This window comes from Bison bison, unplaced genomic scaffold, assembly GCF_000754665.1.
Source record: "Bison bison bison isolate TAMUID 2011002044 unplaced genomic scaffold, Bison_UMD1.0 scf7180017859304, whole genome shotgun sequence".
Taxonomy (NCBI): Eukaryota; Metazoa; Chordata; class Mammalia; order Artiodactyla; family Bovidae; genus Bison; species Bison bison.
The window spans coordinates 443,054-469,925 of record NW_011489876.1 but is presented as its reverse complement, the minus strand read 5'-3'; the positions used below and the strand labels follow the sequence as shown (position 1 = coordinate 469,925).

The following is a 26,872-nucleotide window of genomic DNA, read 5'->3' as shown; positions in this document are numbered from 1 at the left end:
GGTTTTTTTATTAAAATAGGAGAAAAATCAAACAGAAGTTAATAACGTGTACAAGGGAGAGACCTGGGAAAACAGAATAACTTGCTAAAATATCTGAAACCCTCACCTTAAATACTGTCAGTGGTTTAGAACTTCAAAGGGGAGAAAGGCATTTGCCATGGAAAATGAAAAAGTAAAAGTCTGGTTACAAAGAGTGTTTGCTGGACCACAGAGTGGGCTCTGATCGCTGGGCCCTGCCGATTTCCCCACCACACCAGCCCCTTCTCTTTGCAGATATTTCTGGTGATAGTTGTATTCCAGGAACAGGCCCTTTATCTCAATTCGTTAGACAACTAAGGGGACAGAAAAAGAACAACTTCCAAAGTTCTCTGCTCCTTAAAAACAATCAGCCTAAATTAACCCTCCTCAAGAAACACCTTGGGGAGTGGTGAAGTTTGCTCTTTTGCAGTTCTGCCCTTAAACCTTCTTCATGGAGTTTCACAGTCCAGAAGCCAAGTTGGTAGATTGTGTCTCATTAAGCCAGTCTCTTAGTCCTGACAGTAGGTTTAACTGCTGCTGCTGCTAAGTTGCTTCAGTCGTGTCCGACTCTGTGCGACCCATAGACGGCAGCCAACCAGGCTCCCCCATCCCTGGGATTCTCCAGGCAAGAACACTGGAGTGGGTTGCCATTTCCTTCTCCAGTGTATGAAAGTGAAAAGTGAAAGTGAAGTCGCTCAGTCGTGTCCGACTCTTCGAGACCCCATGGACTGCAGCCTACCAGGCTTCTCCATCCATGGAATTTTCTAGGCAAGAGTACTGGAGTGGGGTGCCATTGCCTTCTCCGGTAGGTTTAACTAGACATCTTTAAATCCGTTTCTGCAAGCGGTAATGCAGGTGGGCTCTCAAAGTTAGGCTTCTAAGGTGCAAGCATTCCAGTATTTCTAAGAGGCATTTCTGTGAAGACAAAAAGGCTCACGGTTGGAGCAAATTATAAACCAGCTTCTGAACCTAGGGAACAACCAGTCCAGATTTCTAGATGTTAGAGTCAAGTATCATTTGCAATTTGAAATGTCTTTAAATGTCTTTGATGATGTTCTCCAATGTTCAGGTAAACTTCCCGAGTGGCTTACGGTGGGCCAGAATATTACCCCCAAATGGGCTATTGTGTGGTGGTCTCTCTTAAATTTATCTCAAGTTTCAGGACTTCAGGAAAGGAGCACCTTTGGTTCTCGGTGTTTCCACATCAAAAGTGGGAGGAAAAAGTGGCAATGTTAGTTTGGAAAGTTATAGCCTAATATTTGAGGAAACCTGGAGAATTCAGGATCCAGCCCAGATCTGGATTTACAGATAGTAAATCACAACCTCAAAGATGGTAACAGAACTAGAATCTAATATTCCCAAGTGTGTGTTATAGTTTCTGTTGAAACATAATTTTTTTCTCTCTAAAGTCACTCATTTCTACCCAGTATAGCCAAATTAAGACTCATTTGTTTGTAGAATAAGTTTAGTTTCATTAAACTTGGCCTGATTGTTTTTATAGGTTCAGCATGAATAGCAGTTCACCATGTAGGCTCCTTTAAATCTCTTTTGCTGGAACTCTACATAAGGAATCTCCAGATTGAACTTCTAATAGCCTCTTGAGGCTAAGAAACCAAGCCACATCTTTGCCGTCAGAGCTGGCTGTTTAGTCTTGATCTTTTTCCCGATTCTTCTCCATCCCCTTGACTTTTTAACTGTGGGATGCCCCAGGCAAGGCTTGGTATTTGGATCTCATCTGTTTTCTACCTGCAGTCACTCTCCTGCTCATCTTGTCCAATCTCTAGGCTTCCCATGACAATGGCGTGCTCTTAATTTTCGCATTGGTTTCATGCCCCTATTTCCAGTCCATCTTTAAATCCTGTTTACTCTTCCTTTGAAATGTATCCAGAATTAACTACTTTTCAACATTTCCGTTTCTGCCTTCCTGGGGCAAGCAACCGTGCGTGATCTGTCACCTGGGTATTATAGTAGCCTTCCAGCTGGTATCCCTGAGTCTGTTCTTGATTGCCTGCAGCCAGGGTGAGCCTGTTAAAATCGGAGTCAAGGTGTGTTGCTTTGTTCCTCAAAGCCTTTCAAAGTTTTCCCTGGCAAGACTTCTGATAGATACTTAATTCTTACTTCCTTCTTTTCTTATTTGAATTTTACTCTTGAATTCTTTATGTGCAAATTATTTTGATGTAGGGTGATTTTAAAAAATTACTCACCAGTGGTGGTTTTTTTTTTTTTTCCTTAACCAATATTTTTTTTAATGTAATGTAAGAAAAATGTCCATATGCTGATTAGGAAATTATGTTAAAATTTATAGATTTAGGGAAAATCAATACCTTTATAGTATTGCATCTTAATCTTCATTTCTAAGTTTTTTTTTGTTAGGATATTTTTGTCTTTATTTTCTAACTTCTCTTAGGGGTTGGAAAAACTACTATTATGTATTTTATTAATAAGCTACCTTGTTGACTATTGCCCTTTGGTAAAATTCCTCAGTTCTATCCCTCTCCACTGGAAACGGTTATGAGGGCTTCTGGAGGGTAGTGAAGCCCATCTCCTACCTGGACTTCCTCCTGCTCTTCTTCACCCTGTCAGTTTTGCTTTTCTTTTCCCCTTTCTGGTTCTCTCGCTCTCACTCTACTATTTTTCTAGCAATCTTATTTTTTTCTAAATGGAATTTTTCTTATAGTTGTGAAAGATTATAGGTTGCTTATGTATTTAGATGATGCCATGTTCTAAACTTCTTGTTTTCAGAAAAGCCTGGATTATTAAAGTAACATTTTTCTTTCCTGTCTGTTTAGCTTTTATGAAATGCGGAAGTGAAGATACCGCTCCAGTTATTATCTTTGTTTCCAAAATGTTTGCAGTTGATGCTAAGGCTTTGCCTCAGAATAAGCCAAGGTAAGGATCATAGGGAAGCCAGGTGGGGCCAGGGAGGTGGGGTTCAGGGAGGGTGTGCGGTGGGGAAGGTGCAGTTCTGTCCTCAGCCCGGAACTCATGTGGAGCAGCCCCTGTGGGAACGTAAATTTCACTGAGTACTTGATCTCTTTGTGATCCCTCTGGAGGAAACAGTTGTTGAAATCAGCTCTGGGACTGTTAATTCAAATTCATGTTTAAAAAAAAAAAGTTGGTTTTTTTTTTTTGGCTGCATCAGGTCTTTTTTGCAGCATGCGGGCTTCTCTGGTTGCAGCAGACAGGCTTAGATGTGCCATGGCCTGTGGGATCTTAGTTCCCCAACCAGGGGTCGAACCCGTATCCCCTGCACTGGAAGGTGAACTCTGAACCTCTGCACCAACAGAGAAGTCCCTGAATTCGCATAAAGTTGAATAAGAGTAGTTAGAGTAGTGGTAGCCACGGTTAACAATTGTTGAACGTCAGACAAGTTCTCATCTCAGCCTGTCTGTCTGCTTCACTGGAGATTTTTGAATGTGTGAGTACCTCGCCGATCTTTGTGCATATTGTGTGTGTGTGTGGAGAGAGAGAGGGGTGGAGTTCAACCATGGGAGACGGATCCTTTCTCAAGTTTCTGAAGTCTTGGAGAATCTCTTCTGCATCGTATGAACTGATATGGGTCCTCCTCCCCCACTAGTATAAGTGATTAGATCCCGGTCGTTCCTTGTGGGGATCATGGCATTAGCCTCCTAGCTGGCTCCGCTGTCCCAGTGTCTAACTTGGCCGGTCCACTTGCCATTCTCCCTTCAGGATCTTGGTGTCTGGAGTGAAAAGATTCACTCTACCCAGGAGTTGGAAGGCTCTTCTTCTTTACTATCCACATCTATTCTGGGACCTTTCTGTGTGGGAATCTTTCAAATAACCTGAGAAAAAGAATATAAATCAATAGTACTTCTTAAGGGCCTGGTGCCTCAGGCAGCATCTCAAATCTTGCTCTTTTAGGTTCTAAATAATAATGGTAACAGCACTAATAATTGGCTGCAGTTTATCAAGCTTATAATATTGATTTATAAAAAAAATCAACTGCCTCACTGTTGATTATGCCGTCTAAATCTAACAGTAGTTCTGCAGTGCGAGTATTTACTGTTTCAGTCTAACCTGGGGAAGTTAAGAGGCCTTAAAAAGATGAAGTAGTAATGGATTTTCCAGTAATCATGTATGGGTGTGAGAGTTGAACTATAAAGAAAGCTGAGCGCCAAAGAATTGATGCTTTTGAACTGTGGTGTTGGAGAAAACTCTTGAGAGTCCCTTGGACTGCCAGGAGATCCAGGCAGTCCATCCTAAAGGAAATCAGTCCTGAATATTCATCAGAAGGACTGATGCTGAAGCTGAAACTCCAATATTTTGGCCACCTGATGCGAAAAGCTGACTCATTTGAAAAGACCATGACGCTGATTGAAGATTGAAGGCAGGAGGAGAAGGGGATGACAGAGGATGAGATGGTTGGATGGCATCACCGACTTAATGGGCATGGGTTTGGGTACACTCTGGGAGTTGGTGATGGACAGGGAGGCCTGGGGTGCTGCAGTCCATGGGGTCACAAAGAGACAGACACGACGGGGTGGCTGAACTGAACTGAGTGTGCTCAAGGTCACATAGCTAGAAGAAGGCCAGAAGAGTATGTGAATCCACATCTGTCCAGCTGGACAGCCTATGGGTGTCCACTTCACCAGTGGGATCTGGCCTCCATCATCTGTGCAGCTTGTTAATCTCCACCGCTAGATCTCGACAACAGCCTTCCAGCCTGCCTGCCCTTTTTAGATTCTGGGCCTTTGCTCTGACCATTCTCAACCACCGTCTTCTCCAGTACTCTTATCAGAAATTCTTGAATGCTTAAGTGCCTGTTAAGTAAGATCCTGCTAGGAGGTTTTCAGGCAGTTCCTCTCCCCCCAAATCCCTAAGTCTGCTGCTTTGGGTTCCTTCTTAAGAACCAGTTTCTTGTAGTAACAGGACGTGATGTTCAGACAGAAACTGCACTCCTTGCTCCCTTAGTTCCCGTCATCTCCGCTCCCTGGTGCTGTGGTTACTGGTAGCACCGGCTGCAGCCTGCTCCTCAGCCCTCTCTCTGTCCCTCCCCCAGCCCACCCCTGCAGCCAGCTCCACAGAGGCCAGGGCGTGGATATTCAGCTTGGAATCCTGAGGGTGGGTGGTTTAGTGTTGTCGCCTCTTTCCTTTCTTCTCCAGCCTCACCTCCCCAGTCTGCATCCTCACCTCTGGTCACCTTCACCTCTACTGTTGGTCACTGCTGTCCCCTCAGCACTGTCATCCACAGTTAGCTCCACTTCAGCCTCAATAAGTCAGCACCCACAGACGTTCCTTGACTAGCAGAGCTCGGTTCTCTTGCAAGTGAATTCCTGTTTATTCTCAGTAAATACTAGTTGACACAATGGGTTCTTCAAATAAAACCTTGCTACCTTCTCTTCTGTCTGCTCTGTTTACCTGTGTCACCACTCCCAGCGCTCACAGCAGTGCCTGACCCATAGCAAGTGTCAACTGGGTGGATGGATAGATACATTGATGGACAGCAAGACTTTACATTTGATGTTAACTTCATGAATGTAAATGTTGTTACGAGCTCTGACAAAATGAGGATTTAATATACTTGAACAGATATGCTTCTTTCTTAACCAAAGCTACAATAAAACCACATTTACTTAATGTGATGATTTTATCATTTCTGATTCCTTCTGAATTGGGGGGGGTATAGCCACAGATGATGAGCATGGAATTTGGAGTCAGATCTGGCTCTGAATTACGGCTCCTCTGTTTGTTGTCCATGTGACTCTGGGTCGAGTTGTGTAGTTCTCCTAAGGCTCCAGTTCTTATTTGTAAAACAGGAGTAAGAATACCTGTGTCATATAATTGTTTGGATAAGTATATTTCGATAATATGTGCAGAGTGGTTAACACAATATCTGTGCCGTAGTTGTGAAAGTAGTTTATTTTCTTGGGCTCCAGAATCATTGCAGATGGTAACTGTGGCCATGAAATTAAGACGCTCATTGGAAGAAAAGCTGTGACCAACCTAGACAGCATATTAAAAGCAGAGATACTACTTTGCCAACAAAAGCCTGTCTAGTTAAAGCTATGGTTTTTCCAGTAGTCACGTATGGATATGAGAGTTGGACCATAAAGAAATCTGAGCACTGAAGAATTAATGCTTTTGAACTGTGGTGTTGGAGAAGATTCTTGAGAGTCCCTTGGATTGCAAGGAGATCAAACCAGTCCATCCTAAAGGAAATCAGTCCTGAATATTTATTGGAAGGACTGGTGTTGAAGCTGAAGCTCCAATCCTTTGGCCACCTGATGCAAAGGGCTAACTCATTGGAAAAGACCCTGATGCTGAGAAAGATTGAAGGCAGGAGGAGAAGGGGACGACAGTGGATGAGATAGTTGAATGGCATCACTGACTCAATGGACATGAGTTTGAGCAAGCTCTAGGAGTTGGTGATGGACAGGGAAGCCTGGTGTGCTGCAGTCCTTGGGGTCGAAAAGAGTCAGACAGGACTCACTGACTGAACTCAGCTGAACTGATAAGCCCATTGGAAGAGACCATTTCTCTCTGCACTAACCAGTGCATCAGGTTTTTTTTTTTTTTTTAACCTCCCTGTTTATAGTGATAATAAGATATTCCATGTTTATATATTTTTTTAAATTTGTAGTTGAAGGATAATTGCTTTACAGAATTTTGTGGTTTTCTGTCATGTATCAACAAGAATCAGCCATAGGTTAATTCATACTTTTCAGATACTCTTATAAAAAGTCTAGAAGCAAGATAAGTTATGTAAGGGTTGATTGACAGGGCAGCTAGAGTGTGTAGCCTGAAGAAGAGAAGGGCGAGGGGAAGGGTGTGAGGACAGATGATTGAAAGGTGAGGAGAGGGGAGTATGTTTGTTGGGTGTTGCTCCAGAAGACAGAACAAGAGCCTAGAAATTTCATCCTGTGTGTGAAAGACCTTTAATACTGAGAGCTTACAGTGGAGAGGAGCTTATGCCAGCAGATGTGACTTCCCGACAGCCCTGAGCAAGCCATCATCAAAGGTCGCTCCCTTTTCATTTTTGTATCTGATGGCACAGCCCTGCCTCCTACATTGGGGTGGGTCTGACTAGAAGGGGCCGACTCCTAGAACCAAATTCATCCATTTCAGGGGGCAGGTGCTAAGGGAATAGAAGTGATGTCCAGTCCTGGAGGGAGGTCTTGTCGAGCAGGTGGGTGTCTGAAGAGGACAGCAGTGGACAGCTGGTGACTCAGGTGTGGGGCAGCCCATGTAATGTAGGAAGGGGATTGGGGCACCTGACGTTAGGACCTCTAGGAGCACGTGGCATGTAGCACGCATGGGACTAGTGCACTCTTGGTACGGCCATCTGAGTGGCTTCCAGGAGAGAGAAGGGGAAGGGGAATGGCGGGATGGGAGACGAGGTCGTCAGCCAGAGACGGAGGCGTGAAGCAGGAGTCATAGTACCAAAGTTGGGGGGCGGTAGAGGAGGCGGGCACAACGTGACAGGATCAAGCAAGGTGGCCCACCCCCTAGGCGAGCCCCCAGCAGACACACACGTGTGCACTCACACCCTTCCTCTGGTGGAACTCGGGTCTGACACGTGACTGATAATCACCGTTGGACCTCCCGTCCGGCCTGAATTGCCAGCGTTCGGCCTGGCCCTTCCTCTTGGACCCTAGTCCCCATGGAGGTGTGTTTTCCTACTTTCATGGAGAAAAGCTCGGTTTCTTACTGAGGTCATCTGCTTCTCTCTCTGTTAGAGTGTTCCGAGCTGTGGTATCTTACTGATTCCCTTTCTTTTCCGGCTGTTTGCCCTACAGAGGAGGAGCATGGGTGCCTGAGAAAGGTTCCGTGCTGTTGTGTGTGACTGTGGGGACACGGGCTCTTGCATGTCATTTCATAAGCTCACAGTAGCCGGGGACCCAGCGTTCCCAGCGGAGGAGGAAATGACAACCCACTCCAGTATTCTTGGCCGGGAAATCCTTGGATAGAGGAGTCTGGCAGGCTTCAGTCCATGGGGTCATAAAGAGTCCAACCGACTGAGTGACTAAGCAGCAGCAGCGGTGTTCCCAGAGAAAGCGTGATAGGCCTTCTCTTCTCTTGCTGCAGTGAATGAGAGAACTCGGAGAAACTTTCCACCAGGAAGGGACTGGGGACCAACCACCGTCTTCTCCAGCCACGTTGTTGTTCAGTCACTAAGTCGTGTCCAACTCTTGGCAACCCTGTGGACTGCAGCACGCCAGGCTTCTCTGTCCTTCACTGTCTCCCAGAGTTTGCTCAAACTCATGTCCTTTGACTCAGTGATGCCACCCAACCGTCTTATCCTGTTGTCCCCTTCTCTTCCGGCCCTCTATCTTTCTCAGCATCAGGGTCTTTTCCAACGAGTTGGCTGTTTGCATCAGGTGGCCAGAATACTGGAGCTTCAGCATCAGTCCTTCCAGTGAATATTCAGGGTTGTTTCCTTTAAGATTGACTGGTTTGATCTCCTTGCTGTCCATGTTAACACTAGCTGTTTCTTGGCTGGAACAGACTGAGATCTTTGCTGTGGCCAGGTGTTAACATGTCTGTGGTGTCCTGTAGACCTCTCACTCAGGAGGAGATTGCTGAGAGGCGAGAGCGTGCAAGACGAAGGCATGCGGAGAAGTTGGCAGCGGCGCAGGGCCAGGCACCCGTGGAGCCCACCCAAGATGCAGGCGCCCTTGAAATGAGTCCACAGGGAAAAGAGCCAAAAGGTACAGCTTTTCTCGGTAGTTTCCCCATCCTCAGTGATACGGATGGGGTTTTTGCCAAACTTGGAACACTCATCCTTCTGGTCTTGGGCTTTTAGCTTTGAAGGTAGCTTTCATCAATATACTTCTATCCTTGGTGTTTCTTTGCTCAGTCTCAGCTAACAACAGTGTCTTCCTTGTCCCCTCTCTGTTTCTCAGCAGCTCCTGGATGCAGAGAGCATCTGGGCACTCATGGTCCTTCTGTTTCTGGCAGGTGATGAGCAGGGGGTGGAAAGTGAGACCCCCAAACCCGTGCCCCCGGAAGGAAGCGAGCAGGAGTCTTTTATCGCCTTCGCTCGAGTGTTCAGTGGAGTGGCGCGAAAAGGAAAGAGAATTTTTGTCCTTGGACCCAAATACAGTCCTCTTGAGTTTTTGCAGCAGGTAAGAACAGGAAGTAAAACATTCGTATATTGTTTCATGGTTCTGCTTTCTTGTTAGATAAGTGATTACCTTATTGGTAGATGCGTTTGATCTCTAGGGAGGCGCATTTGGGTGAATCTGTATACTTCCTCTTGTGTCACTTTGGTACCATTTGATAAACCTGTCTCAAGTAATAGCATTTAGGAAATTAGGCTAGTACAAGAATCAAGTTTTCAAACCTTATTTAGTTAATTTATAAGGCTTTTGTAGAAATTCAAGGCTAGAGGAAAGAACTGAGAAGAACAGATGTCATGGTGGAGCCAGGACGATGCCAGGTGTTCAAGACATAAAGATCCAAAACCCAGGTGGCATGAGCCAAAGGCATGGGTGGTGAGCAGGTGATAGGCAGCGGTTTCTTGGCAGGCAGATCCCAGACATTGATCAGGAGGGTCTGACAGTTGGTGAACAGCCAGCATCTAAGTATGTCTGGACCAAAGGGGAAATAAAGCACAAGCTAGAGCTGTCTCAGAACATTTTTGGACATACAGAAGGTGCATATGTGGTAATCAAATGATAAAGGTCAGAGGATGAATGCCAGAGGTCCACGGAGCCAGGCAGCGTCAGCGAGAAGCTGTGAGTGGGGCCTTCCAAGATGATCGTGCTCCTCTGGGCGCAGGTAAGCCAGGGGCGCTGCTGTGCTTGGCTGTGATGAGAGGTGCAGGAGGTGGCAGAAGAAAGTCTGTGCCATCAACTTCTCCTGCCTTGAATGCTTATTCCATCAGTGTGAGCAGCAGGTGAATCCTTGGACAGGTCCTTGGACTTGTTGCCATGCTGAGTGGTGACTGAGCAGTTTGTGCTAGTCTGTGACATGTTCAGATTCGCAGGGAGGAGTATAGCAGTTGGTGTGTTTGGAGTTACTTTTGAGGGGAGGGTAAAAATGTTGTAATAAGGGATATAAAAATCTACTTGTGATCTTCTTACCATCTTGGTTACCATCTATCCATAAATGTATTAGGTATAGTTCTCCATTTATTTAGGTCATTTAAAGTGTTATCATTTTCTCCATAAAAATCTTTAATCACTTTTGTTATTTATTCCTAACTCTCTCATATTTTGTTAGTATTCTGAAAGTTACTGTTTTAAATATATATGTATGTACTTTTTTTTCTACTGCTAATCTATAGACATACAGTTAGTTAACTTTTGTATGTTGGTCTGTGTATGACTTTCTTGCTAAATTGTCTTACTAATTATAATTTTTCTGTCAGTTCAGTCTCAGTCGTTTCCAACTCTTTGCGACCCCATGAATCGCAGCACTCCAGGCCTCCCTGTCCATCACCAACTCCCAGAGTTCACTCAGACTCACGTCAATCGAGTCAGTGATGCCATCCAGCCATCTCATCCTCTGTCATCCCCTTCTCCTCCTGCCCCCAATCCCTCCCAGCATCTGAGTCTTTTCCAGTGAGTCAGCTCTTCTCATGAGGTGGCCAAAGTACTGGAGTTTCAGTTTTAGCATCATTCCTTCCAAAGAAATCCCAGGGCTGATCTCCTTCAGAATGGACTGGTTGGATCTCCTTACAGTCCAAGGGACTCTCAAGAGTCTTCTCCAACACCACAGTTCAAAAGCATCAATTCTTTAGTGCTCAGCTTTCTTCACAGTCCAACTCTCACATCCATACATGACCACAGGAAAAACCATAGCCTTGACTAGACGAACCTTTGTTGGCAAAGTAATGTCTCTGCTTTTCAATATGCTATCTAGGTTGGTCATAACTTTTCTTCCAAGGAGTAATTTTTCTGTAGTTTGTTTTAAATGAATGGTCCTACTGTCTGTGGATAATTCTGTTTCTTCCAATTTGATCCTTATATTTTAAATTTCTTCCAGCCTATGTCTTGAGCTCCCCTATAGAGTTGTCAGTGAGTCAGAACACACGCATGTACATGTAGCCTGTGCCTCAGAGGCCATCATTTTCATGAAGTTTCCAAGTCTGCCCTAACACAGTAGCTTCTCTCTCCTCTTGAGATTTTATGCATTTACTTACCTGTGCTTCCTTTTTTGCCACTCACTCTATGTTTCCAGCAATAATTATCTTTTTGTATGTGATGTCTTGGACATTTTTTCCTCTTCACAGCACGAGCACAATGCCTTGGGTACCAAAGATAAGTCGGTTCCTTCGTTGGCATGCCTTTGGGGCACTTGCATGTATATGAAAATCGTTGAATAATTCAAGACAATATCTTGAATAATTTGAGACAGAATCTCCATGAGAGTACATGTGATGTAGAAAGAGTTAGATGTAGAGCATCTTTGCTGTGAGAGTGTCGTGTGTCTTCTCATCAGAGTCTCCGATGTGTCACAGCACGCTCTCTCCCACGTTAACAGCCCAGCCTAAAATAGTGGCTGTTTGGCCCTTACATGGCATTTTTATGACATCTAACTACTCCTCAAAGTTATTTATTTTCCTGTGTTACTCACCAGTAGCACTAGCCCTTGTCAGATGCTTAAAGGACATTATAAGATTGTAATTGACATGACAATATAATAATGTTAAAGCTATTTTAAGTGATAATAGTAACAATGAGTATTGAAATAATAGCACAGTGGTTCTGGTGTCCAGTGGTGTCTGACACAGTTCATATAAATACTGGCGAAGGGTATGAGGATTTTTGTGTGTTAATATCGTGCTACCAGGGCATCCCTGGTGGCTGAGATGGTAAAGCGTCTGCCTGCGGTGCGGGAGACCCAGGTTCGATCCCTGGGTTGGGAAGACCCCTGGAGAAGGAAATGGCAACCCACTCCAGTACTCTTGCCTGGAAAATTCCATGGACTGAGGAGCCTGGTAGGCTACAGTCCTTGGGGTCGCAAAGAGTCGGACATGCCTGAGCAACTTCACTTTCACTTTTACCAGGTCACAGCAGAATTTATATTAGCCATAAAATTTATGATTATGTGTAATTCTTGACAGGCTTTATGTATATGAGAAGTCTCTCTAGTTCAGAATTTACTCATAAACTGAGACTTCTTTTTATATCACACCATTTCAGATCTGAATGTTTCGGGTTTACATGAAACACTGTGACTGCACTATATCTTACTTATGAATCAAAGTAACTTTGTAGGTATTAACCCAAACCTGTTTTCCTTTGACGTCTCCTAACTTAGCTTCTGTTGTTTTTCTTTTCTGCCCAGGTGCCATTAGGCTTCTCAGCTCCATTAGAGGACCTTCCCCCAGTCCCCCACATGGTGTGCTGTACGTTGGAAAACCTGTACCTTCTGATGGGAAGGGAACTGGAAGACCTCGAGGAGGTGCCTCCAGGAAATGTGCTAGGTAGGGTGGTGCTGTGTGTCACATCTGTGCTCCGTTCCGAGACGTGGCCTGACATGTCACCCGAACCACGTGAGATATCTGAGGGAAATGACTTGGATCTCATTCTTTTTTTTTTTTATTTATTTATTTTGGGTCGTGTCCTTTGGTTTTAACTTAGTGCATTTCAGTAATTAGCATGTACAGTAGTGCTGTGCTGTGCTTAGTCACTCAGTCATGTCCACTCTTTGTGACCCCTTGGACTGGAGCCCACCATGCTCCACTATCCATGGGGATTCTCTAGGCAAGAGTACTGGAGTGGGTTGCCATACCCTCCTCCAGGGGTTCTTCCTAACCCAGGGATCGAACCCAGGTCTCCCGCATTGCAGGAGGATTCTTTACTGTCTAAGCCAGCAGAGAAGCCCAAGAATACTGGACTATGCAGCCTGTCCCTTCTCCAGGGCATCTTCCCAACTCAGGAATTGAACTGGGGTCTCCTGCATTGCAGGCAGATTTTTTTACCAGCTGAGCTACCAGGGAAGCCCATGTACAGCAGTAACTTGCTGTAAATTACGGTAGGAAATAAAAAGTAACTGCTTAAGAAATCTGTGAATAAGCTGAGGTTCCATTCATTTGGGGATGAGAAAGAATTTCTGCTGACAGTAAAGTCAGTTCAGATGAATAAGACACTTCTGGTTCTAAAGTATCAGAAACTATTCTGATTTAAGGGTCTGTCTGTTTCCAGGCTCTTTTAATCCATTGAATGTTTTATATTATAAATTCATAAATACTGTTCCTCATCTCCATAATGTTCATTACTTCTTTGTGGAGTTCACTTTTAAAGGTCCTCAGTGCAGCCTTGAAGACTCAGCTGAAGGAATTTTCCTTGGATCATCATAGGCACTCTGAGTGTGAAATGGAATGCTGGGTCCCGTTCTGAACCCTTGGAGTCCTTGTCAGGTGTAGAGCTATTTATGGGGGGACTCCTTGGGCTCCAGCTTCTTTTTATGTTTTAGAGAAATGGTCTAGACTGCTGGTCTGGAGCTGCTGGATTTTGTCCACTTTAGTCCAAGAAATTTGCGTTTTGATACTCCCTTGCAGAAATACGTAATTAAAAATTTTTTTTTCATTACTTTTTTTGGGGCATGAATTTCTAGCCTCTCCTCAGTGTTACCCATTCTTTTCATCCCCTTTGGAAAATGCTGTTGAACAATTTACATGACTTATGAGCTTCCATAACCAGCAAAACATTTTTTATCAGGAAGGACATGGGAAGATGAATAGAAAGCACTCTGTTTTTGTTTATAAACCTTCCTTGTGATTCCTGTATTCCTCACACTCAATTAATTTTGTTTCTTAAATGGAAGGTGAGGTGGAAGATCTCTAACACAACGTTCAAGTGAAAAGAGAAGTACTGAAGAAGGCTTCAGAGCATGGTTTCTGTCGTATCCCCTCCAGTTAAGGGTCGTTGTTTGTGCTCTCTCCCCAGCAGAGGTCAGGAACATGACGTGCAGTCGTTCTGGTTGCCTTCTGTCTATTTCTAGATTGCCGTGTGTTGCTCAGCCCTGAGGCCAGCTGTGTTATGAGCAGGGAGACCATCTCTCTCTCATCTGCCTCCTAAGGCAGCCATAACCCTGCTATCTGCAGGAGACCGGCCACAGATTAAAGCATTCTTCGTCTTGGGGAAGAGAGAAATACCTCATTCTCTTTTACTGATCTTTTGAAGTTACTTAGGAGCAGTGGTAGGAGCTAGGGTGTTGGTAAGGGTGCCTGTTGGTTAAACATTTGTTTACCAAATTAAGTTGTTAAAAAATAAGATGGACACACAACTTTGGGACAAAATGAATTAAACGGAAAAGTGAGATATATTTTGTAGAAGCATTAGGATTGTGTTTAACTGCCAGTGATCAAAAAACCAACTGCACAGTCTTCAGTTTCCCTCAGTGGGAAGATTAGGGTAGAGGATAGACAGCTGAGGACTGGTGCCGTGGCTGTCTTATGTCATCAGGGAGCAGGTTCCCTCTCTTCGCCTGTTCACAGTCCTTAGCATGGGGCTTTGTCCCCATGGGACCAAGATGGCATCTGCATTGACATTCCTGGCTGGAAGAGGGCACACAGGCCCAAGGCCTTCTCACAGCACTGATGTTTCATTTATTTTTGTGGTCATTAGTTTATTTATTTTGGATGATTTGGTTGATGTTATTTTAAAACCTTTGGCAGTGACCGCCCCATATATGGTCTATTAGATATCTAAAATATCACTTACTAAGAAGTGCTCATAAACAGAGGCTTTATACGTCTCTTCTAAATATCAGTTTGTCATGTGTGTTCTGATTATTCCATTATGCCAGCTTTCACCTCTCTCAGTAGGGGATTAGAAACTAAGATATGTTTGGGATGAAAAGGTCTGGTTTGCTCTGTGGAGTGATGAGGAAGTTCAGTGGTTTGGATGTGGGAATTGTGGGCAGGTGTGAAGCGGAGCTGGTATTCAGCCAGCACACACTCGTGCCAGTCTTAACGTGTGGAAACACCACAATCTGAGGTTGGAATAAGCAGGCGCTGCTCCCCGACCCCCACTGCCTGGCACCTTTTCTCCCCCTGGACTTCCCCATAATCCAGGGCTAAAGGGTTAAGTCTGGCACACCTGGGGTCCCTGTGGAGCAAGCACTGGTGTTTTTATTTGGGAAGAAATGCCCTGTTAGTGACCAGTGTGTTATATATCCTCGCTTCTTTGTGATTTTTGTCATGTGGTCACCTCTAGCTGCAGTGAAAGCCAAAGATTGAGTCTCTTACAGTCTCTACAAGTAAGGCAGGGGATATGGGATGGTGAATGGTTTTTGAAGAGCCTGTCCACACTCTCAACCATATTTCCTCCACATTTGCCTGGTGTTGCCTGAAGCCCCTTCATTATGGTTCTGTTTCTTTACATTAGGGAGGAAGATAGTCTGCCAGAGTGATTATAAATGTAACATTGAAGGGATTGGAACCCAGCCAGCCACTTCAGCTTACCTTCTAAATTGAAGCATACCGGAATTATTTTCTATTAACCTAGATCTGTTTGAGCCCTGTGCTTGACTGTAAAGCATGAGTATTCCAAAATTCTGCTCCTAGGTCTGCCACTAACTAGCATATGGCCTCAGGCCAGTTGCATAACCTTCTGGTCCCCAGCTTTCCAAAATAATTTGGACTAGAGTAATTTTTACTAACAATCTTATTGTAAAAATAGAACAGCTACTTTGATTGTTTTTCTAAGACTGTTACGGACTTTCAGAGCTTCTTCTATTATGTTTATCATATATCCTAAGTTTTAAGGACAGAACATTAAACAGCATTGTATGGATGCATTTTTATTACGGTAGCTATAAAATATAAACAAAATTTTATGTACATCATATTTGTAAGATACATACAAACTAAAGTAAAAATAAAATACAAACAAAATTCAAGTTTATAATTGCCATTATGGCAATTGACATTGCCATATTATGACAGGTTGACATTTCAGTGAGGATAGAGTGAGATAAAAATGCTTAGTACTTTCGTCATAAAAATTGTCCCTGGATTATGTCAGTATGCCACTGATTGAAAAAAAGTCCTAGGCTAGATCATCTCCAAGGTCGCTCCTAGCTTTAACTTTTCAGGCTTGTGTTTTTTAAAGAAAAACCTTATGTCAGTTATTAGGACATTTCTCTTCCTAGTATTCGTTAGAGGAACAGTAAATTTTTGATATGGTTACTAGGTTGGGTTGAGAATCCATTTCAGTGGCTCCATCAGAACATCTTGAACTAGTTACCAGTTTGTAAGGCAAATTTCACTTGTTCGTTGATTTAAAAACTGGAGCATATGTAGCAGTAGCAGCAGTTTCATAAGCCAGGTGTTTAATACAGCCTTTCGGAGTGAGGAGTAATAAGGCAGGACAGGGATGTGTTGAGAGGTGAGAGAGAAATCAGCACAAGAGAAAGCTGATTGCCAGCAAGGGTGATAAATGCTGGGGTTTAGCTGTGGTTTCTAGAGTGAGCTGACTGAGACCAGGCGTGCCAGCATCGTTGTTGTTTACTAAAGAGTTTTCCTGTCATAGGGGATGAGCAGGGAGGGGAGGGGGAGAGTGGGATGGGGTGGGGTGTGGATGAAAAGAATAAACTGAATGGCCGAACGTGGTTGAATTAGTCTACGTGTTCTAGTTATCTGTTACTGCAAAACAAACCACCCAAAGCCCTAGTGCCTTAAAACAAAGGCAGTCTTAAATTTTTCATGAATCTGCGATTCAGGCAGGTTTGGTGGGACAGCTTGTTTCCATGCCACACAGTGTCGGTTGAAGTGCTCAGAGCCTGGGCGCTGGAATCCTGTGAAGGTGCTTTTCACTCCCGTGTCTGCTGACTGATGCTATCTGTTGGCTGGGACTGTGTGTGGATGTGGCACTAGGGCTGGAACGTGTGACCTTTGCACGTGGTTACTTGGCTTCCTTGCAGCACACTGATAGGGTCCTGCAGCTGAGCATCCCAGGAGGAAACTGCATCAGCCTCTGAGGCCTAGCCCGTAACTCCTTCAGCCTCATTTTTGCCACCTTTTCTTCATTAAGAGGTCAAGAGTCACTAAGCCTGGCCCAGACTCACAGGGAGGGAACTAGCTCCACCTTCAATGGGAGATACATCAGAGAATTCGAGGACATGTTTTAAGATGACCACACCATGGATCAAAGATGATTTCTTCTTTCTTTTTATATTGTAGCGGGCCTGTGGCTGGACACATACTACAAATTGAGACAGCAATGTGTATAGTGATCAGGCATGCCTGTTAACTTCATCTTTTTTATTTTTGTTAACTTAGAGAAAAAGATGCAGTTCTTATTTTAATAAGAAAATCGTAGAGTGGTATGACTGATACCCATATGCTTTTCATCCAAAGTGATACCGAGTCAGATTTATCAGCTGCAGATGAAAATTTTTGTTGGTAAGGAAATGAAAACATTATATGGCATTCTTGAGCAAGTCAGTGTATAGAGTCAAAGTCTAAAGTAAAGTTCTTTTACTAGCACTTGAAAAATGCAGATTTCACATTTGTTCTCAGCTATAACTCACTTGGAATACTTACACCGTCTGATAAGTGTGGTTAGATTTTATGGTCTGGAAATAGTCAATTGAAAGTTGAAAATCATTTAACTCCAACCTGATGTTTGAAAAGTTGGTAGAGATGGGACCGCAGAGACCTTACCAGGTTGAACACACAATAGTCTTTTGTTCAGTTCTCTGCTGAGAGTATCTCTAAAAATAAATGTTTGCTCCAGGCTCCTATTTAAATGTGAGGGGAAATTGAATTAGGATTCCAAATCTTTAGCTTTCTCTCATACACTTTTAGATCTCTTCCATATGGTTAACTCTTTAACAATTCAGGGGCATATTCCAAGAAGAAACATGATAGTTCTCTTTTTTCAACATAAAGAAAATAAATATCAATTAGCCTTTTTCTGAAATAGTTTTAGTTTTGCCATGGTTGTTTGCTGGGTTGGTAGGAAGTCAGTGTGCACTGAATGGGGAGAGAGTATTTGTGTGTATCCTTACTCATGTGGGGTGACTAAAGAGTCAGAAACCTTTGAAGAGTTTTACTAGCAGATTTGATTTGATTGTTTCAAGGGAAAGCTCAACATTTTGTGACTCTTAAGCCTTTGTAGTACTTTTGTAATACTTTAAATTCACTTACTAGTGGATTTCTTTCAAATATACTTATTATCAGCATTTCCACTTGGAAAGAATAACCAGGAGCCTTACTATTCATTTCTTAGTATTAATAGTTTCAGCTGATTTTTAATAACTTTCGTTTTATAGATGATAATTTATTCTCCAATTTTGTAATAGTTGTCTTATTTTCTTTTTATTTTTATATTGCCTGTAAAGGTATGATAAATAATAATAGTTATAGCTGCTCATCTGTCTTGTTCCTCTTGACTTTAATGGATATATTCCTAGTATGTTAGTTACAGGTTTGCTGATGCCCGAAGATTTGTATTTTTTAATCATGCTAGGAAAGTTCTGAGATTTTTGAAAATCAGGAATAAATACTTAAATCTTACTGATGCATTCTCAGCATCTGAAGACAGGGTTATAGAGCTTTTCTCCTTGCTATAATTGATGTCATGAATTATATTTAGTTATTTCCTGATTATTAAGATGTCCTTGTGTTTCTGGAAGAAAATAATACTTGAGCATTGCATATTTTCTTCATACACTGTTATATTCAATTTTGCAGTATTTCATCCAGACTTTTCTTGTATGATTAATAAAATTGCCATTATTTTCTTTGTGTCATGGTGATCCAAAATGGGAAAGTTCCATCTTTTCTACCTTCTAGAACTATACTGTTCAGTTGTTAGCCGTTTGCCATATGCCATTAAAGATTAGAATCAGATAACATTAAAAAAACTTACTTCATCAGATGCACCCAGTCACATTTCAAGAACTCAGTAACCACATGTTACTAATGGCTACCATTTTGGACAGTGTCATTCTGGAGGAATTTCTATAGAATGTGATAATCATTTTTAAAAGTTTTCAGCATAATGTGGGTCACAATAGAGATCTGTTTGAGAAGTGCAGAGAAGCCAAGTAAGAATTCTCTCTTACATAGGGATAGCCACCAGTCTTTTTTAAAATCTCTACATGTGTATACTTAGGTTTTAAATTGTGATGAAAATGCAGTTACACAAAATTCACCTTCTTGATGATTTTTAAATGTAAATTGGTAATTTGTTGTTGTTGTTGTGCTGCACAGAGTGAAGGATCTTAGTTTCCTGGTGAGGGATCGAATCTGTGCCCCCCAGCTGTGGAAATGCACATTCTTAACCACTGGACCACAAGGGAAATCCCTGTAGTATATTTTTAATACAAAAAAATCGTACTTTCTGTACAGTTTTATAGCCTGTTTATTTTTCTCTTTGAGATAATCTCTTCTCAGAACATTTACAGCTTTTTCCCTTTCGTTTCAGTGCATTTTCTGTAACTCTTAGAACAGTGTTGAAGAGTAGTGTAAGAGTAATGTCTTATTTCTTTTAAGGTAGAGGAATTCCTGTAAACATTTTAGTGTTTCCATGAGATTGGATTTGGTTAGTCTATATTATGAAAATAAAGTATCCTCTTGTTTCTGCTTACTAGATTAATTTTTTAAATGTGGGTTGATGTTGAGATTTATCAAGCGGTGTTTTCCACATCATTCAGGTGATATTTCTCTCTCTTGATCCATTTATATTGTGAATTACTTTAACATGTTTTCTAATATCAAACCAGCTTTATATTCCTGGGATAAACTATTTGATGAGTGTATTTCAATATGTTAATAGAACAGTGAATTCAATTTTTTGGTAGTTTTTTCTATAAAATGTTTATAGTATTTGTAAGTTTGCCCAATCTATAGTTTTTTGAATATTTTATATTTGTGTAGTTTAAATATCAGCTTTATACTAAGCTATATGCAGGAATAACAAATTAGGGGATATTTTCATTGTTTCTTGTTTTGCAGAACAGTTTTATCAACACAAGAATTTTTTGGCTCTTAAATTTGATTAAACCTCCTGAAAGCAGCTTATACCTGCTTCGGCACAGATTCAGTTCCTCACCAGGAAACTAAGATCCTGCGTTCTGTGCAGCACAGCAAAAAAAAAAAAAATTACCAGTTTACATTTAAAAGAAATTTATACCTGGTTGGTTGTCAGGTTGTGATTCGATAATGTTATCAATTGTTACTGTCTCTTTCTTTTTTATTTAGAAGAGTTGGTTCATCTTTTTTTCTTTTTTTTTCCCAAGTGAAAGTATTCATAGCCTGAATCTTACTGATAACTTTGGCTGGATTTCTTTAGTTTTATATGCAGCATTTTTTTATTATTACATTTTTACATGTCTTCTAATTCAGTACTTTTCAACCCGTGTACTGCAGTTGCACTTAACAAATGTGACAAGCTGTTGCTCCTTTTAGCCTCGAGGCAGCTGAGCAGGTTATGGGATGGCTGGAGCCCTCTTGTCTGTTACCTCGGATAGAATTGTTACCATATGGTTTAGTAAAATGCTCATTTTCAGATGTGTCTGTCGAATCCACGTTTTTACTCACTGGAGCAACTGGCTAAAACTGCATAACATCTTTTGAATAGGTTGATGAATACAACTTCATAACCTAAAAATTGACTGTTAATTAGCCTGCTGCCACTCTAGACATTATATGAGAACAAATGGGTATGTGAAGGGTATCCGTCTCCAAATACTATGTTTCCCTTTTACATGGCAGTTATAGAGACTAGATTGTCAGAGGAAATAAAGGAACAGATAATTGAGATGATTTTTGCTGAAGTTTTTCAGTAAAGAAAGGCAAGCTGTGGGTTAGTAGTCTGAAGGGGTGGTTGGGTGAAAGCAGAGGGGGAGAAAGAGAGAGAGAGTGTATGTGTGTGTGAGTGAGAGAGAGAGATTCAGTTCGATGATAGTTGTTTTTCAGAGTGAAAAAGAGGCCGTGAAAGGGGAAAGCTGAAGGATGCAGTGACATGCTCCAGTGGTGAGTGGTATGTAGAGTATAACCTCTCCAACTCAACAGTGTGAAAGACCTGGTTGACTGTAAGAGGAAGGAAGACTTGGAAAATTTCAAAGCATGTGGTAACTTATGGAGAAACCACAGTGAACTTTTGCTAGCTGTTAGATCATAGGATTGTACCCTCTCCAGTCTTCTTGCCTGGAGAATCCCATGGACAGAGGAGTCTGGCAGGCTACAGTCCATGGGGTCTCAAAGAGTCAGACACGACTGAGTGAGTGACTGAGCAACCACAACATAGGATTATACCTTGACTAGATGGGACTGCTAGGTGGTTTGGGCAGAAGTGGAGATGAGATGTTTAGTGAGGATTGCTCAGACGTGGCAATAAAAGTTTGCCGTGAGTCTAGTACCCGTCAGGGAGGGACTGTAGGCTATTCTTAGACATTTTGGAGCTGTCCCAGGTGTAAACCTGGAGGAAGTACCACTGAGACCTAGTTGGCAGGGACGGGGCGAGCTCACCTATCACTGAGCCACCTCGACAGACTCAGCTCATCAGCTTGTTGCGGTTTCCTCATTTCTATTTGATTTTGGCCCTCCCTGCCAAGCCTGTTTCAGATACAGTAATTGAAAAAGTGAACAGTTGTATTTAGAACTTACACATAATAGTCAGTGTACTGCAGGTCATAGTCCACTTCAGATGATATTGGAAACATACTTGTGAGCTGAATCTGCATAATCTTCATGCCAACCCTGGGGAGGCCAGGGAAGTCAGAGCCTGGAAGTTAGCTAAGCCCCTAAGATACTAACAAATCAAATGTCAGATCCAGGAAGTAGGAAAGAGTAGGTGGCAATGGATGAAGCAAAGGTCACGTTCAAACAGCTGGCGGTGAGGCACTGGGCCTCTTAGTGTTTTAACGCCTGCCAGATGGGGACATAATTTGACTTCTGTAAATGGCTCATGCAGTTTAGGAAGATATCTGTGATGAGTCCCACAGTAGTCTGGCTGACAAGGCCAAATTCAGTTTTGTCCAGCTGACAGCTGACTGTCAGATATACTCATATACCCCTGAATTGATACCCTCCATTGGAGGACCACTTGGCATATGTATCAAGAGTTTTAAAGATAATTACACCTTGGAAAATCATCATATCCTTTGACCCAAAAGTGCTACCTTTATGAATTGATTCAGAGGGAAAGTATTAATATTGTGCACAAAGATTTGGCTATGAAGATATTTATTATAGTCTTGGGAGAGAGGGTAAATGGTTCAATAGAATTTTTAAAAATTTTTCCAAAAAGGAAGTATTTGTAAAGACTCTTGAAATAGTTTGAAGTGATTTTGGGTGATAACAGTCACTGTGGATTTTGAGTGGTGGCAGTAATTATAAAGGCTCAACATCTCTTGATTTTTTCAGAAAAGACAAACTATGTGGTTGAGAGGAAGGTGTGATGTTTGAGGGAGAAATATGTTTCTAGTATGACTAAACTGTGGCAGACTCATTAGATGTGAATGTAGTCAAGGAAATGCATGTATTTTTCAATCATGATAGCTGTTCGCATGGTGAAATTCTTAAAATCTGGCAATGTCCTATGTTGTAGGGATGAGGCTTAGAAACTTTTATAACCTTTTAATATAATTTGTACATTGGTACAACCACTTTGAAGAACAGGTGACAGCAAGACACCTGTTTTATTTTTCTTTTTACCTTTTTTATACCTAAAACGTCATCTAATTTGATTTTTTTTTAAAGATCAGAAGAGACGACAGTGTTAATGTCTTTCTTTGACACCATTGGTGTAATTTTATAGAATTTATGCTATTGAGTGGAGAAATATGAAGTATAGAAATAGGATCCTCTGGGTTAAAACTCCAGCTGAGCAACTTTTCAGCTTTGTAGCCTTGGGCAGGGTCCTTAACCCCTCTGATCCTTCATTTCATCTTGCAGATGAAGATAATGGAAAGCAGCAGGAGGATGCCCTTTATTTTGTTACAAAAAAATATCAAAAGGCAAAATGTTAATTAAGTAACATGGTTATTTACCATTGATTTCCATGGGAAACATTATCATTAGCTAATTGACTGCCAATAGTCACACATATTAAGAAAATAAATCATAAGTGAAGCATATAATTATGAAGATTAAAGAACACTTTTCTAATTTAGCATGTTGCTTATTTATTAATAAATGCAGCTCTTTTGATCTAATTGAAAAAATTCAGTCTTGCCACCATAAACATTCTGTTGTTCTTGTGAAGGCTGTTTGAAAAAATCCTCCAAAAAAATGTGTGTAGAAAAGAAATCAGATGCTTTGGCTTCTGTGGTGGTTTAGGTCGCTCAGTCCTGTCTGACTCTGCAGCCCCATAAACTGTAGCCTGCCAGGCTCCTGTGTTCATGGGATTTTCCAGGGAAGAATACTAGAGTCGGTTGCCATTTCCTTCTCTAGGGGATCTTCCCAACCTAGGGATCGATCCCCGGCCTCCTGCATTGCAGGCAGATTCTTTACTGACTGAGCCACCAGGGAAGCTTTGGTTCCTACTGAAACTATTTCTCTGACTCTCCCTCTCATCCTTCATTATTCAGAGTTAACAGAGAATCAGAACTTTCAGTAACTTCCTCAAGAGAGAGCTTGAAGTAGAGATGGCAGAGGGAATTAGTTTCCCGGAGAAGCAAGGCAGAAAGGATAAATCCTTGAAACTTCAGAATTACCACCATTGATGTCAAGAACGCTATTGCATTTGGGTAAGAGCCTGACTCCAGAAGTGTTTTAGAGGAGGAGGAGTGGCTGAGGCAGAGGCGCTGGCTTGCAAGTTGGGGTAGGTAGAGAAGTTCTCCTGAGAAACACGTGTGCCAGCTTGAACACAGAGTGAAGTGGTATCATCCCATATTCTTCCCTGAAAGGCCACGTCATGTGTCTCAACAAAGCCATGAGCTGTTTGGGGTAGATTCAGAGTTCACATTTAATTTTTTCTTTCCCCCACAAGAAGGAAGGTCTTTGTGTGTGTGTGTACACACTCAGTCATGTCCAACTCTTTTATAGGCCCATGGACTATAACCCGCCAGGCTCCTCTGTCCATGAGATTTCCTAGCAAGAATGCTGAACCAAATTGCCATTCGCTTCTCCAGGGTATCTTCCCGACCCAGTGATTGAACCCACATCTCCTGCATTGGCAGGTGGATTCTTTACCTCTGAGCCACTTGGGGAGCCCTTTTCAAGAAGGTATTAACTATAAATTGGGTATATATTCTTCTGAAGTGTTATTTTGAAAATAATAGTGATTACTAAATATAAAGCACTTCACAAAAAAGGCAGAATAGTTTGTTTTCTTAAAAGGAAATATATTAATTTTCTTAAACTGTCATTTGTAAGGTACATCCTTAGCTGGATCTCTAGAATAGTATTAAGAGCAGTAGGGGCTGAAAGCAGCTATGTTCTGCCCTTGAATAAAATATATTGTGATCTTTTCAAAAGTACTTGTCCTTTTTCCAGTTCTCTAGCATGGGAAGGAAGGTCAGTTCACCTTTTCCTAGGGAAGTAAGCCCTTTTCTCCGTCATTGGTGGACACTTAGCTTATACTATCCTAATACCTCACACAAGCTCTAATTTGGGCATAAGGCACTGACTGCAGATACCTTACCGACTGGGCCTCATAAGTCTCTGCACTGCATTCAGTGAATATTGGTTGGATGACTCAGTTGATCAGATAGGAAGATCACTGAGCTTAGCTGCAAGAACACATGAGCAGCCAGAGCTACTTAGTGTTGATCATTTATTTCTCCAGAGTTTAAAACGTTCTCAAGTACAAAAGCAAGAGTGTGGAAAACTTTCCTTTAGAAGTGAACACATTTGCTTTTCATCATAAATACTCTGATTTCATAGATGAGAGCAGACTCCTTGCTTGGTCTGGCCGTTTCTCATTTAAAAGTATATCAGGAGAGTGATGTTTTAACGTGATAAGGTGGTCCGGGGCCCCAGTGCCGGGTGTTGTTATCACTGGAGATTCTTCCTTTGGCTCATGTAGACACTGAAATGAATTGCTTCTTCCTCCATTCCGTGTATCCCAGGTGTTCTGGGAGATTCACAGGGTAAATTCTGGGCTACAAGAGGCTTTTTGGTGTTGGAGAAGCAGAGATAGCTGAGTCTGTCTTGGTTTTCTGTGTGCCTTGGTCCAGGCAAGAGAAGAACATTGTCCTGGCCTTTGTAAAGGCCAAAATTGCCCCCGCAGGAGCCTTCGAGGCCCCTTTCCAGTGCCCTAAGAGGGCTCCCGTGATGAGGCAGAACCCAGGCCAGGAGCCTTCGAGGCCCCTCTCCAGCGCCCTAAGAGGGCTCCCGTGATGAGGCAGAACCCAGGCCCCGCAGCTGGGAACTGGTTTGTCCGCACGTGCTGCATCGCCTTCCCAGATGTGTGGCGTTCAGGGACCACACATGGTACTCTCCTCTTTTCTGTTTAGTTCTCTTCTCCTGTTCACATACTTTTGGCAGTTATACTCTTTCTTATATCGTTCTTGGACTGTTTCATGTCACATAGCCCCTGTGTGCCCACCGAAGCTCTGGCATGGACCGGATTACCCACTGGCCAAATACTCCAGCTTTTTTTTTTTCCCCCCCAGCAGCACAGCTGTTCTGCCCTCAGTTTCTCAAATAAACCTTACCCCCAAACCCGAGTTTCACTACCACTTCTGTCACTGTTAAATTTCTACAAATGCTGTACTTGTCTGATTCCAGGCTCTTGTTTTCTATCCTCAGTCTGTATTGTTTGGTTTTGATGGTTTTAGTCAATTCTTTCTTAATCTGGTTTTATCAATTTTTGTTTTAATACTTTTTTTCCCTGGCTCTTCTTGAACATTTATTTTTCCATATGTACTTGAAATCATTTTATTTCATCCCAGCAAATTAAATATCTATATTGAGACATTTGATTTATTTACGGAAGTAAATTGTGATCACCTGCTTTTACTGTAAAGCTCAGTAAATATTGAAAAAACTAGGTGAATTACTGTCCTAGGGGTAATTACTGTAGGTGTTTAGAATATACAATATAATGTGTATTTTTCCAAACTTCTGTCCATGCATAAGTTTTTTTCCTACATACATATGTCTTATAGTAAGAAATAATTTTATATGTGTGAATTGATATATTTGGGAAGAGATGACATCCTTAACATGTTAAGCCATTTCTAGTGATGGGGAGTTTAGGAACGGGCTGTGACTTAAACCCAGCTCTGTGTTGTTCCGGCCTCCTAACTTAATTACGACCAAATCATTTTAAACCGTTAAATTGTACCAGTACCAGTCTGTTGGGGGAGAAGTTCTTCCTATTTTCAAATAAGTGCCTCTGCTGTGGGCCCTGGGTCTGGCTGTCTCAAACGAAGTCCACTGGCCAGCATCCAGAATGGCTGATTGTGCCCCAGCCAGGGTCTTGCCTGGAATGAAGACGCCTGCCCAGGGCTTTATTACTGTAGGTGTTTATGAGGCCCAGAATCTCTTATTTTCAACTGTGGAGAGACCAGTTCCTCCCTGAGTGGCATATATTAATTCTAGGATGCCTGGGTGACCTTTAATTTAGCTCCATTTTTCACACTTTTCTGGCATTTGGATGAAACCTTTTCCTGAGTTGACATAGCCTTTCCCTAATTTTTGCCTTTCGACATTTCACTTGAGATTTGGAGGTTTAGGGATTCAGGGAAGAGAGGATGGGCTATTAGTATCTCTGATAAGCCTTCTTTCTTAGGAACCCAAGTCTCTTAAAAGAAAAAAAAATAAGATGGAGTTTGTTTTTTTTTGTTTTTTTTTAAAACATGTAGTGAACTGTCATTTGCTCTGAAGAGACAAATCTTTATTTTCTTAATTTTATAGGCTTGTCATTCTCTCACATACGTGGATTTCATACACACTATATTTTGGTTCTATTAACATATTATCCAGTAGGTTAGATTTCTCATGCTGAGTGCTTACATTTAATCTTCCAAATTATTTCTA

The 26,872-nt window shown here is 42.1% G+C and overlaps 1 protein-coding gene across 3 annotated transcripts in view; it reads left to right on the top strand.

Moving 5' to 3' along the window:
* The window catches only part of EFTUD1 (elongation factor Tu GTP binding domain containing 1), a 118,340-nt gene that overhangs the window by 28,287 nt on the left and 63,181 nt on the right, over nt 1-26,872 (top strand). For all 3 annotated transcript variants that reach the window (XM_010830867.1, XM_010830856.1, XM_010830876.1), the window contains exons 12-15: nt 2,808-2,907; nt 8,536-8,687; nt 8,938-9,104; nt 12,274-12,412. In XM_010830867.1, coding sequence (XP_010829169.1) covers nt 2,808-2,907; nt 8,536-8,687; nt 8,938-9,104; nt 12,274-12,412 — 558 coding nt within the window. The remainder of the gene's footprint in view (nt 1-2,807; nt 2,908-8,535; nt 8,688-8,937; nt 9,105-12,273; nt 12,413-26,872) is intronic.